This window comes from Zonotrichia leucophrys, chromosome 4A (assembly GCF_028769735.1).
Source record: "Zonotrichia leucophrys gambelii isolate GWCS_2022_RI chromosome 4A, RI_Zleu_2.0, whole genome shotgun sequence".
NCBI classification, from domain to species: domain Eukaryota; kingdom Metazoa; phylum Chordata; class Aves; order Passeriformes; family Passerellidae; genus Zonotrichia; species Zonotrichia leucophrys.
The window spans coordinates 1944499-1958106 of record NC_088174.1 but is presented as its reverse complement, the minus strand read 5'-3'; the positions used below and the strand labels follow the sequence as shown (position 1 = coordinate 1958106).

Sequence of the window (13608 nt, the reverse complement as noted above, 5' to 3'; positions counted from 1 at the left end):
CCAGGTGACACCTTGTACACACAGTGACAATGGTTAGCACCTCCAGCCATGGCTGCCCAGTCATCTGCCAAGCCATAAATCCTCCTTGTCCCATGGGATTGGGCACCAGGAGACCTGGCAGCCCCCACCCAAGTGGCTGATGAGATCTCTGAGTTGGTTTCTCAGGCAGAGCAATGGAGTGACTCCTGCTGTATCCAGATGGATTGTCCATGTCTCAGTCTCAGCAAATAGGGCAGGTCCCACACTTAGGAGCCCTGTTAACATCCTAAAAGACTGCACGGACTCTTATGTGAAACAGGAAAGGCACAAGGTTGCCTTCTCAGAGTCACCCTGGTAATCACATAATTAAGTGGATGATTCCAGAAGCTTGTAGACTATGGATCACTCAGAAGTGGAGATTTGGGTCTGTTCCATGCTGGAAATTAAGGAGAAGCAGATCTGCATTTACATGGCATGGAAGGAATGAGTGAACATTTTTAGGTTTGTTAGCTGTGTGGGTTGTCCTGTCTTGTCCCTGTCCTCAGTCATTCACCAATTACAGTCTAATTCCATCAGCTTTCCTCATTCTGTTTTAGAAAACTTTGCTCCCTAATCAGAGTCAGAGATTGCACAGGGAGTTTTCCATCCTGCCCCAGCCTGGCTGTGCCCCACAGTGTGGACAGTGCCTAATTAATGTGGGCTCTGATTAGTGAGTGCTTTGTTTGTCTTTGTAGGTGAATGGCGTCAACATCAGCAGCGTGACTCACTGCCAGGCTGTCTCCTTCCTGCGCCACCCAGGGCCTGTTCTGCACCTCCTGGTGCTGCAGGAGAAGGGCTTTTCCAGCAGGACTGCCCAGCAGGATCCCAGTGCCACCAGCAGGGAGGTGATCCACGTCACCCTGGTGAAGAGAGACCGATCGGAGCCCCTGGGAATCAAACTGATCAGGAAGACTGACGAGGCAGGGATCTTTATTCTGGATCTCTTAGAGGGGGGCTTGGCAGCCAAGAATGGGAAGCTGAGTCGGAATGACAGAGTGCTTTCAATAAATGGCCAGGATTTGAGGCAAGGAACTCCTGAGGCTGCTGCCCAGATCATCCAGGTGAGTTCAGACATGGAAATGGCTGTGAGTGGCTGCTGGCAGGGTTCCTGTTCTGAGCCAGGGCTAGCAGAACACACCAGGACAAGCTGCATTCCCCCAAATCTCTGTCATGGAAAGTGACTCCCCTCTGGATGTGTGGGAAGATAAACACCAGGAGTGGGAATCCGTGGTGAGTCAGCCCTGACAGGTCTGAGGGGAAGCAGTGGCTCCTGGCACTGAGTTCACCTGAGGAGATTGCAGCTCCTGTGTGCTGCTTGCAGGAAATGCTGGGATGCCCTGGGTGGATTCATGCAGCAGACAGGGAGGGATCAGGGCAGCCTCTTGTGCTTCCAACAGTCACACTGAAGGTGCTGGCTGGGGGTGGGATGGGCTGGCAGCACAGACAGATCCCTCAGGGCTTCAAATCAGACCATTCTCCCCATTTTACCTGTATTTGTGAAGGGACACTGGAAAACGTGGGGCACCTCAGGCTAAAAGCATTCCAAGGTACTGAATGGGTAGAAGAGGGGTGGTCTTTCCCTGTGGAATGTGCTCCTGTTGCAGCATGCCAGAGGTTTTGGTGGAAGGAGTGGGCAAGGAATTCTAGTTAAAGGATGAAGGACTGCTGCATGTGCAGCAGATATCACACAGATCAGTTTAAATTCTTTATCTCCCCAGGCGAGTGCCTCCAGCTTGTGTTTTTATCTCCAGATCCTGACACAATGCTCCTCATCCCATTCTGTTTATATCCCAGAAAGGATGTGAGGTCAGCAGGAGGGAGAGGCAGCTCTCCTCACAGTTATCAGAGCAGTGCAGTGCCATGGGAGAAAGAGCAGAGTTCCAGCACTGAGCTCCTTTTTCATGTTTGCTTCTGTTCTGTGGCCTCTTAGAATTTGTTTGCATCCCACAAGTGCTGCTGCATTCCTGTTGCAGTGTGCACACACAACTCCCATATGAGGAACTCCTTTGATCCCACTGGAACCAGCAAGCAAAGTCCAGAACTGGCTTCATGAGGTTTGGGGTTGAATCTCTGGAAGTGACATTTGTGTAAAACTGTGACAGCTTTCCAAACATGATCTGTTCCTCTGAGGGCTAATTGAAATCCTTGCTTGAATATAACTTTAAAAATCCCTCTTCCAAGGCCAGGAATTCACTCTGGCACCAGGGGAGCAGGGTGCTGTGGCAAGGAGTGAGAGCAGCAGCTGCATTTCTGCCATGCAGGGCAGGAAACAGCCGAGTGAGCACCGGGCCCTTCCCCAGCCAGTCCCTCACAAGGAGGTTCTGTCAGGTGATCTGAAGGAACAAACCCAGAGAGGGCAGCAGGAACAATGGGAGCACTTCCCCTGCAGCCCTGCCAAGGCCAGACCAGCAGCTGGTGAAGTGTTTAACCAGAGGTACCCTGGGGAAAAAATGGATGGGAGATGGTGAACAATAGATGAACAAAGCTGGGAGGGAAAGAGCTTTAACAACTTCCTGTGCAAGAAAAGCATCCAGTGCTTGTGTGGTCACTGTGTGTGGAGCAGCCAGGGTTCCAGCTCTGGTCACTCTGGGGCACAACACAAGATGCTATTTTGGTTGTTTGTAGCAAAGTGCAGGAATTAATCATCCACCTTTGGCATTTGTGGGCGAGGGAGGCACGAGTGAAGCCTGCCTTACTCTGTTCTCTGTTCCTTCTGACTCATGTTTGCTAATTCCCTTTTTCTTTTTCCAATCACATTCCCTGGCTCATCACAAAAGACTTTGCATCACACTGAGGAGCTGGTGGAGGAACAGAGAGCCTCTGTAGGAACTGATGCCAGCCCTTCTCTCTCCCCAAGGCAACGAGGGCTGTCCCTCATTTCTAACCCATTTCTCTTTTTAATTTCCACTCCTTGTTTCTCTGGGCAGACCACGGAATCCAGAGTGAACTTTGTGATCCTGAGGCAGTCTGGGCTGCAGCTGGGGGAGCCAGGGGAGGATGGCAGCACCTCCAACAGCAGCAGCAGCAGCAGCAGCAATGGGGGCAGCCCCGTGCACCACCGGAGGCGACCAGAGCAGAGCCACTACAGGAGGAAATCCACCTACCAGAAGGTGGGGCTGGGAAATGAGGCCAGGGCGCTGCTTGTTCCTGGTTTAGCAAATGCATTGTGCTGTTCTGGGATGGTGTTTTATCACAGAAGGCTGATCAGCAGCTCTGTTTCTGCTTGGGCAGGTTTGGGGCTTTTGGTACTGAAAAACCACTTTGTCATCTATAGGGAAACATCATTTGAAGGGAAAAAGGTGACAAAATTTCTTCAGTGTTGGTGCAGAGCTGGTGTTTAATAATTTGGAAAGGGCAATAAGGAATTTGCCATCCATGAGATATTTTGGGATTGGCTTCTTGACATCCATCAAGCTCTGCACGCTGAGGGTGTTGCAGGGACACCCAGCCGGGCTGGTGTGGGGCCAGAGCCCTTTATGGTCAGGAGAAGAATCCCCAGGTGCCCCCATGGTGCTGCTGAGGCTGCAGAGTGGCTCTGCCACCCCTCTGTGGGCACAGCAAACTGCAGAGCAAGAGGACAATCAATCCCCAGTGTGCTGAGCCCAGAGAGAATTCTGTGTGCAGAATTCTGAGTGACAGACCTGCTGCAGCTGCTCAGAGTGCTGTGTTTCAGTGGCCCTGGAGCTCAGGGAGTTCCTGTCCTGTGGGGCTGGAGTGTTGTTCCTGCACTGAAATCCCTGAGTAGCATTTACACCCTGTTGTACAGCCTGTGCTCTGATGTGTGCCTTCACTGCAGCCTCAGCATTCAATCAGGGAGAGCTTCCCTGCTTGGCATGAGAAGCCCTGAGCTTCTTCCTCAGTGCAGAATTCCCCTCCTCAGAGGGAGCAAATGGATTTGGGATCATCAGGACAGCACTGAGGCTTCACCTTAGAAATGCTGCTCTGTATTCCCACCCTGCAAGGACATGGGAAGCTGACTTTGCCCTCCAGCAACATTGCTGGAATGCTGTGGATGAAGGAGACAAATGGTGCTGGGCTTCTCCTGTTAAATGCATGAATGAAGTGCATTTTGTGCTGTCATTGCTTTGTAGGATTTGCCTCAGGGATATGTAAGTCATGAGAAGACAGTTGCAATAAAAAAGGAGCCAAAGGAATCTTTGGGAATCACAATTGGAGGTGGAAGGGATAACAAAAACAAGCTCCCTATCTATGTGACAAGTGTGCAGCCCATTGGATGCCTCTTCAGGGATGGCAGAATCAAGAGAGGTAAGGGAGGCTCTCAGGCCTTTTATCCTGTGGGTATTTCAATGGCAGCTGGGCTTGGACACTGAGAGAGGCTGGAAAAGGGCTCCCATGACCCCTTGAGGCTGAAATGGGCTCCAGAGCCCAGGTCTGTAACAATCCCATTTTATTTCATCAACAGGGGATGTCCTTCTGAGCATCAATGGCATCGATTTGACTCATCTGAACTACTACGAAGCTGTCTCAGCTCTGAAATCCAATGCAGCCTCCCACTCAGTCACACTGAAAGCCTTGGAAATCCTGTCCCTGAGCTGCCCAGAGCCAGCCCTGGACATCAGGGAGCAGGGGTTCAGCTGGTCTCCCCTCTGGATCACGTGGCTGGGATTGCCCAGGTATGTGTGGCAGGGACTGCATGCAGAGCTGTTAATGACAGGGTTGACTTTCACTCAAACACTAGAAATTAATGACTTTGTTGATGAACTTAGAAGCATTCCTGGTATTCCCGTTTAGTGAAAGGCAGTGGAAAGCCTCATTTGCCAATGAGATCATAGAATAATGAGTACATAAGGAAATTCCACTGTTTTTCTGCAGTGACATCATTCCCACACTCCTGTTGGACAGTAACCATGCTTTAGAGGCCCTGAAACCCCTTTTTAAAAAGAGAAATAGTCAATGTTAGATGCAGTCCTTGCTAAATTACTGACTGAAATCCCTCTGGGGCTCTTTCTGCATCCCCTAACCCAAGCCAAGAGACACCTGGGCTGTCTGGGAGTTTCTAATCTGATCATCTCACTTAGGGGCAGACATTCTTTCAGTCTAACCCTTCTTGGCTGTTGTAACTGTGTCACCTTCAGCACAAAGCAGAAATGATTCTGCACAGTTGAGTTTTCCTGCTGCCAAGCTTTACAGGACAGGTTTTAACCTGGTAATTCCAAGAGAAGCTTGAATTTCCCTCTCCTTCCTGGAGGGGTGAACCTCTGGCTCCCTCCCTTTAGCAGTTACATCAAAACACTGAAAAGCAGAGTCAGTTGTCATCATCCCAGCTGACTGCAGGAGCATCTGCAGGTGGAACAGAAAGCCAAAGCTGCTGTGGGAAGCTTGGATCATTTACAGCCTTGTTCTTTGAGACACTTAAAGAAGAACCACTCACAAAGCCTCTGTTGTGTTACTCAGCAGCCTGGAAAGAAATGCTCAACAAGCCAGGCCAAGGCAAGGCAGCTTTTGTGTCTCCTGTACCTGGCCTGTGCTCAGCAGCTCCTCCCATCTCCTCTGCTGCTCCAGGCAGGTCTGGGGTGAGCAGGCCCTGAGCTGCACCTGAGAGCCCAGAGCAGGGCACAAACCCTGAGCTGCTGCTGCAGTGAGCTACAGCAAGGCAGAGCCTGCCTGGGCTTCTCTGCTTCCTTTCCCAGTTTTTCTGCCTGTCAGGTGCCTTGCAGGCTCCCCATGCTCTGGGCAGGGACTGGAATCTTCTCTGCTCCTGGGTCTGCTGCCTTCACTTCAGGAGTGTCCTGACATCCCCTGCATTTAATGCATTGCTGGGAACTCCTTTGCTGCTGGGATTGATGTTCTCCCTTCTTTTGACTCCTGAAGCAAGAAGTGATTCCAGATTCTTTTACTCCAGCCTTGGAGTGTGTCTGCAGTTCTGGCTGTGAGGGTTGGTAGGAGCACTCAGCAAGGATCCACTTTGGGATCTGACAGCACCTTCCTCCTGTTTCCAGCACTAAAAAGGGCTGGAATTCCTGTGCTTCCTCCCTGCTTCTCCCAGGGAGACCTGGTGGCCTCTGGCTGGTCACCCACAGGGTGTTTGGCACCTGGGCACGTTCAGGGTGCTCTGGCACTCAGGCAGGTGCAGCTGCAGTGAGGTCCCAGTGCCATCCCTGCTCTGGGGTGGTTGCATTGCAGAGCTCCTGTCCCACCCAAACTGCTTTCCTTTGCATAGGAGCAAACCCCCAGGGCTGCAGGGGAATGTCCATTGCCCTGTGGCCCTGACAGACCCTGTGTGCACCACACTGGCACAGAAAACCCCAGAAAGGTGCCCAGACTGGAGCCAGCACTGTTCCACTGGCATCTGCTCCTGGTGGCTGCCCTGGCCCCAGTGTTGGGGTGTCCTGCAGGGTGAAAGCTCAAAGCTAATGGCATGTGCAATTTTGGGTTTGTTCAGCTTGTTTTCCTTCAGTTACTCCTCTGCCCCAGCAGAAATATCCCTTTCCTTTTAGAGGAATGTATTTCTTTCTAGTTTGAACCCAGAACTGCTGCTGAAAGGAGTGAGTTGAAATGAGTGCTCAGGGCTAGGGAAGTGAATTTGATCCTTGCTACACTTGAGCCCACAGTGTTTCATTCAGGCCTTGATTCTTGTACCTGTGATTTCTGTTTCTGTCAAACAGAAACCTTGGTTTCTTCCTAGCATTGTGTTAAATCCACACCACTGACAGTATAAAATACCATCTCAAAAGCTGGTTTGGACTGGGGTCATGTTCTAATCCAGCACACCCTGGATCCCAAAGGTACCAGAAACAGAAGTTTGGATTGATTATCTTTTCTCTCTAAAAGAAAGCACAATGCTCTGTGTGGCTCGTGGAGAAGCATTTTCCTCCCTCCCTCTTGCCTGGGGTTTCTGTGACTCCAGCCTGCCTCTTCCCACAAGAAGCATGTGGAGCTCCCAGTCCCACCCCTGCAGCTGAGCAGGGCCCAGGAACTGCCAGCTCAGCAGCGTGCTTGGCACCAGACACCCTGCACCTCAACCTTCCCTAAACTCTCCCATTCTTTTCCCACAGTCATTTTTGATTGTGGGAAATTAAAATTTTTCCTCTAGAACCCCTTTTCAATATGGAAAATGGATTCCTAGCAGGCAGCCCTTTCCAGCTCCTGGAGAAACGTGCCTGGTGTTTTTATTTATGTTCTGTGCTGACGCAGCCACTGCTGCTCTCGGGCTATTCATTTGCAGCAGCTGCCACAGCCATGGCTCAGAGCTGTGTTTTTGCACTTGTGTGGTACCAGTGGAAGGAAAGCATGGAGGAATCAGCGAGCTCCAGCTGGGACTCCTGGTGTTTATGTGTGAAAAACTCCTACAAAAGTAAATTACAGTTTGAAAGTACATAATTGGATCTTTCTCCTGGTGAGAAGTTAACTGGGAAGGCTTTTGAAATCTGAAACTCCTCAGCAAACTGCTCAAGCAAAGCCCTTGGGGCAAAAACGTTTATTAGGAAAAGTTTAGCTGCTGGAATAGCTCAGTGGGTGATGATGAGCAGCAGTTTCACAGCTCCGGTGCCAGGGCACGGAGAGCTCCTGCCACACCCTCAGTGCCACCTCGGGGCTCTGTGCCAGCAGCCCGGGCAGCGCTGCCATCTCCCAGTGCCCCAGCTCCCTGAGGACACAAACCTCACTGCAGGGATCCAGAACCAGGAGCTCTCCCCAAGGAGCCCAACACAGAATGGACATCCTGGATCCTGCAGGAAAGCCAAGCCCTCCCTGCTCTGGCCTGGCAGCTGCTGCACCTCACAATTGGTGCCACTGGTGCTGAAAGCCTCCCCTGTGCCAGTGCAGGGCACACGGGATAAACCCTTCCCTTGTGCCAGTGCAGGGCACACAGGGGATAAAACCCCTCCCTGTGCCAGTGCAGGGCACACAGGGGATAAACCCCTCCCTGTGCCAGTGCAGGGCACAGAGGGGATAAACCCCTCCCTGTGCCAGTGCAGGGCACAGAGGGGATAAACCCTTCCCTTGTGCCAGTGCAGGGCACACAGGGGATAAACCCTTCCCTGTGCCAGTGCAGGGCACACAGGGGATAAACCCCTCCCTTGTGCCAGTGCAGGGCACAGAGGGGATAAACCCTTCCCTGTGCCAGTGCAGGGCACACGGGATAAACCCCTCCCTGTGCCAGTGCAGGGCACACAGGGGATAAAACCCCTCCCTGTGCCAGTGCAGGGCACAGAGAGGATAAAACCCCTCCCTGTGCCAGTGCAGGGCACACAGGGGATAAAATCCTTCCCTGTGCCAGTGCAGGGCATAGAGGGGATAAACCCCTCCCTGTGCCAGTGCAGGGCACACAGGGGATAAAACCCCTCCACTCTCATCACTTACATGGGTGCAGCTGCTGCCCACTGTAATTTGGGTTTGTCTCTGGGGCTGAGTGTGTTCATTAGCAGAATTCATGAAGTTATCCAGGGGTCTTGCAGATCCCAAACCCCTTTAGAGCTGGGTGATTTCCTCCTAGCTCTTAAACTCTGCAAAGATTTCTAAAGGTCTGGCATCATCCCATTTGAGAATTAACCCTCAGACACGCCTTGCAAAGGAGTGTCCCAAATCCTAAAACCCAGGAAAATGAGGTTGTTCATGAGGGAAAACATAAATTCCTGCTCAGGCAATTTTCCTCATAACCTCTCTGTTTTTGACACAGCTACCTTCACTTCTGTCAAGATATTGTCCTCAGTAAAGGAAACCTGGAGAGTTGGGGCTTCAGCATTGTGGGAGGCTTTGAGGAGAGCAAAGGAAACCAACCCTTCTTCATCAAAACCATCGTGCCCGGCACTCCCGCCTTCAGGGACAGGAAACTCAGGTAGGTGTGAGGTGCCCGGGACATCACCACCCCGGGGCTGGGGGTTCCTTGGAGGAGCTCAGCTCCAGGTTAATGACCTTGCACAGTTTGGAAGTTAAAATTGTTTCCAAGCTTGTAACAAACCAAGGCCCGCGTTAAGCAGTGTTCTGGTTTCCCCATAAAGGTGCAAGGAAAAGGAATTTACAGCCCTTTAAAACTTAACTGTGAAGGGTTTAATTTAGTAATTAGGCAAAGGTAAAAAAGGGGATGTTTGAGATCAATCTTGGAGGTTCCAGACTGTAAAACCTCTTGGATTAGGAGAAGTATCCCAACAGAAGCAGCAAAAGCTCTCCTGTGTAGGAGCCCTAACTGGAGCTTTGCTGAGGGGTTGTGGTGAGAGATCCCAGGGGAGGAGCAGGGGGGGCTGCAGGGACACAGGGAGGGGACACAGCTGGGAGGGGACACAGCTGGGAGGGGACACAGCTGGGAGGGGACACAGCTGGGAGGGGACACAGCTGGGTGCAGGGAGGGGACACAGCTGGGTGAGGGAGCTGGGCTTTGCTCCAGAGCTGAGGGGGAGCCCCGGACTCAGCTGGGCTCCTGCTGGAGTTTGGGACTGGGCTGTGGGGGCTCAGCCCCGTGCACCCCTCAGGAGGGGCTGGGTGTGCCAGAGAGGGGCAGGGCCCTCTCCCAGCTCTGGTGGGGGCAGTGCAGGAGCTGCAGGACTGACCTGGGCCAGCAAAGTTTGACCAGCACAGCCTGGCCCTCACTGCTGCCACCCAAACACCAGCAGTGCTCTCCTTTTCCCTGCCCCCTGGTTCAAGGGAAATGCTCTTTCAAGGAGGAGCTGGTGGTTTGGCTCAGGGTTAATAATGACCCCAGTCCTGACTGGATCTGTCTTTGGGCAGGTGTGGAGATGAAATCGTGGCAGTGAACGGAGTGCCAGCAATAGGAATGAGCAACTCAGAATTGATCCCAATGCTGAAGGAGCAGAGGAACAAAGTCACCCTGACCGTGGTGTCCTGGCCAGGGAGCCTGGTGTGAGAGCCCCAGGCAAGCCCCAACACCTGCAGGTATCCACCAGCAGCTGCACCAACAGGCCACACTGCCAGGGAACAGGGGCTGCTCCACTGCTGCTCCTGCTGCACTGCCAGGGAAGGCTCCTTGCTTCCTTTCTATGGAAAACATTTTACCAACAAATCTGGATGCTGAATTCAAAGGGTTAATCCAACAGTTGTTGAGCTTCCCAGGCTCATTAAAGCTCCTCAGGATTGGTGGAGCACAGAAAGCTCTTCCCAGCTTTCTCCACAACCTGCCCTGGAGGCTGCTGAGGCTTGCCTTGATTTTAGGGCTCTTTCCACTGAGTATTTGAACAGGTTAAAACAGAGGCTTTAAAAGCAGCTGCTGGATCTGTAAGGATGGGGACCCAGCTGAGGCATTTGTGTCTATCAGGATTTCCAGGAGCATTTTTAGGTGTCAGTAACCCAAGGGATGATTGAACACCTGAACACCCCATGGTTGCTCAGAGCTGGGGAGCTGTGTGACCTGCATGGGGTCCTGGCACAAATCCCCGTTCAGGATCCTGCCAACTCCACTGATTTATTGCAAAGGGACAATTTCAACAGCTTCAAGAACCACTCTCAAAGGCAGCAGCAAGAGGGGTTTCATTGAAATATGATGTTGCAAAATGTGACTTTATCAAAGGTCAAGGGTAAGATTCACTTATTGCACACAGGTTTCCCTGGTTTTAGGATTGATAAAAGCAGCTTTTCCCCAGCAGGGAATGGGCTGGTGTCAGTCACCCCTGGCCCAGCCTGATGCTGCTCTGTCTTATTTTTCTGTTTCCAGTGATGAGGGGCAGAGTTCAGGCAGGGGCAGAGCACCTGTACTGCCAGGTGAGATTTCTCCTGCAGTTCCCTTCATGTCCCTCTTGCAGCTGGAGCAAAATATCAACTTATGGGATCAGGGGAAGCTCAAAGGATCCTTGGCTGCAGGAAGAGTCACCTCCTGAAGGAGACTGTGCCCAGCCTGGCTTCAGCTCAAACCCACTGTGCAGTTACACTTTACAATGAAAGAACTGAAGGCCAGGCAGGGTGCTTTGACCTCTGACACTGTGAAAGTTCCTACTTGCAAAACTCCACCTGAAGCAATCCCCTTTTTTAGCAGTTCAATGAGCAGCAGAGATGATGGGTTTTTCTCAAACCAGGTTGCACTGAGAGATCTTTGCTGCTGTGCTGCACCTTTTGCAGGAGCAGCTTTGTAAGAATCCAAGGAGTCTGTCCCCTGTCCAAATGCTGCCTGGAGTGAATGTTTAATTCATTTGAATGAATGTTTAATTCCTTGTAGCAGCCCTGAGCTGGCACTTTGTCATTTGCTGTCCCTGGGCCTTGTTCACATGCAGTGACTTCACCTCCTGTGCTGGGAGCTGCAGGCAGGGACAGCAGGGCCTGGCCCAGAGCCCTGGGCACTGCAGGAGCCTCAGCTCCATCTCCCAGAGCCCTGGGCACTGCAGGAGCCTCAGCTCCATCTCCCAGGGCACTGCAGGAGCCTCAGCTCCATCTCCCAGGGCACTGCAGGAGCCTCAGCTCCATCTCCCAGGGCACTGCAGGAGCCTCAGCTCCATCTCCCAGAGCCCAGAGCCCTGCAGGAGCCTCAGCTCCATCTCCCAGGGCACTGCAGGAGCCTCAGCTCCATCTCCCAGAGCACTGCAGGAGCCTCAGCTCCATCTCCCAGAGCACTGCAGGAGCCTCAGCTCCATCTCCCAGAGCACTGCAGGAGCCTCAGCTCCATCTCCCAGAGCACTGCAGGAGCCTCAGCTCCATCTCCCAGAGCACTGCAGGAGCTCAGCTCCATCTCCCAGAGCCCTGGGCATTGCAGGAGCTCAGCTCCATCTCCCAGGGCACTGCAGGAGCCTCAGCTCCATCTCCCAGAGCCCTGGGCACTGCAGGAGCCTCAGCTCCATCTCCCAGGGCACTGCAGGAGCCTCAGCTCCATCTCCCAGGGCACTGCAGGAGCTCAGCTCCATCTCCCTGGGCCCCTGCAGGAGCCTCAGCTCCATCTCCCTGGGCACTGCAGGAGCCTCAGCTCCATCTCCCAGAGCCCTGGGCACTGCAGGAGCCTCAGCTCCATCTCCCAGGGCACTGCAGGAGGCTCAGCTCCATCTCCTCAGCTCCATCTCCCTGGGCACTGCAGGAGCCTCAGCTCCATCTCCTCAGCTCCATCTCCTGGGCACTGCAGGAGCCTCAGCTCCATTCCAGGCATGCAGGAGCCTCAGCCATCTCCCAGGGCACTGCAGGAGCTCAGCTCCATCTCCCAGAGCCAGAGCACTGCAGGAGTCAGCTCCATCTCCTCAGCTCCATCTCCCAGAGCCCTGCAGGAGCTCAGCTCCATCTCCCAGAGCCCTGGGCACTGCAGGAGCCTCAGCTCCATCTCCCAGCTCCATCTCCCAGAGCCCTGCAGGAGCCTCAGCTCCATCTCCCTGGGCACTGCAGGAGCTCAGCTCCATCTCCCAGCAGCCCTGCCTGGGCTGAGCACACCTCTGGGGACTCTGCCACCACAGCTGGGGCTACCTGGGCTCCAGGGCTGCTTTCCTGTTTTCTACTGGGCAATGCTGAGAACAAAATAATCCACAAAGAAAACTCATCACTGACCTCGCTGGAACACAAAAACATGAAGCAATTTTTTATCTCTTTCCAATCAATGTGCAGAATCTGTGCCTGGAACAGTAAATAGTGATGTGGACAGACAGAGGGTGGTTCCCAGTGCCTGCCCCAATGGTGGGGAAAGGGCAGCAGGGAAGAGCTGTGCAGCTGCAGGGCTGGCAGTGGAGGGAGGAGGAGGAGGCTGCAGAACCATTTTTACTCCATCTCCTTTCAAGGTGCCTTCAACTTCACCAAAATGTCCTCATAATTTAAATTTTGTTTCCAAAAATCAGCTTGTTAATAGATGTTGAGTTTGTTTTGATGCCTTTATAAATTATTGTAATATTGCTGAAAAATATGCATCAGGTGTGGTTTTTTACCCTTTCTTTCCATGTAGTGACTAATGCCCTCAGAACAGGTCACCTCAGCAGGACTGCTGCAAAAAGTGACCCTGTGGCAGCAAACTGTAATTGTCTTTGCTTCTCCCAGGACAGGAGCTGGGCTGTCCTGAAATGCCCTGTGCCTGGGAAAAATCCCTCAAAAAACAGAAAACCCCACATCCCAACACCACTAAACCTGCAGCAGCTTCCTGCTGCCAAGTACAGATTATTTCCAACACCCCACCTTTACATTTCCCTGATAGTAAAGGCCAACATTTTATCTCCATTTAATGAAAAGAAACCAATTTAACACTACTTACCTCAAATTCACGGCTGCTCCTGGCCCCAAAGCCTGGAATATTCTGTGACCTGGGTCCAGCACATTGAAATAACACAGGAGGAGGGGCAGCCCTGACTGAGTCCATGCTGGATTCCCATCCCAGTCCCACAGCCCCAGCCAGGTGCAGGGATGCACAGTCTGATCACCAACAACTCTGCAGGAGCTCTGGCACAGGGTGTGAACAGCCCTGCAGGGCACCAGGGACACCTGAGCGTGCAAAGGTGGCACAAATGTCCTTGTGTGGGGCCACCCCTCCCCTGGGGGCAGCATTCCAGTGGAGCACCGTGCCTGAGCCAGGCAGGGAAAGGCAGCTCTGAGGGGCTGGGGGCACTGCCAGGCCCCCCTGGCACTGCCCAGGGCTCAGAGCTGCTGGGCTGGAAAATCCAGCAGGTCCCATCCTCAGGCTGGGGGCACTGCCAGGCCCCTCCTGGGCTGGCAAATCCAGCAGGTCCC

At 52.9% G+C, this 13608-nt stretch overlaps 1 protein-coding gene across 3 annotated transcripts in view; it reads left to right on the top strand.

Moving 5' to 3' along the window:
- The window catches only part of LOC135447869 (ligand of Numb protein X 2-like), a 30184-nt gene extending 18361 nt beyond the window's left edge, over positions 1–11823 (top strand). For 2 of the 3 annotated variants that reach the window (XM_064713037.1, XM_064713038.1), the window contains 6 exons: positions 714–1079; positions 2946–3128; positions 4110–4284; positions 4442–4652; positions 8657–8815; positions 9703–11823. In XM_064713037.1, coding sequence (XP_064569107.1) covers positions 714–1079; positions 2946–3128; positions 4110–4284; positions 4442–4652; positions 8657–8815; positions 9703–9838 — 1230 coding nt within the window. In that variant the 3' untranslated portion in view covers positions 9839–11823. The remainder of the gene's footprint in view (positions 1–713; positions 1080–2945; positions 3129–4109; positions 4285–4441; positions 4653–8656; positions 8816–9702) is intronic. The other variant, XM_064713039.1, reaches the window with a different exon arrangement.
- The last annotated feature ends 1785 nt before the right edge of the window (positions 11824–13608 follow it).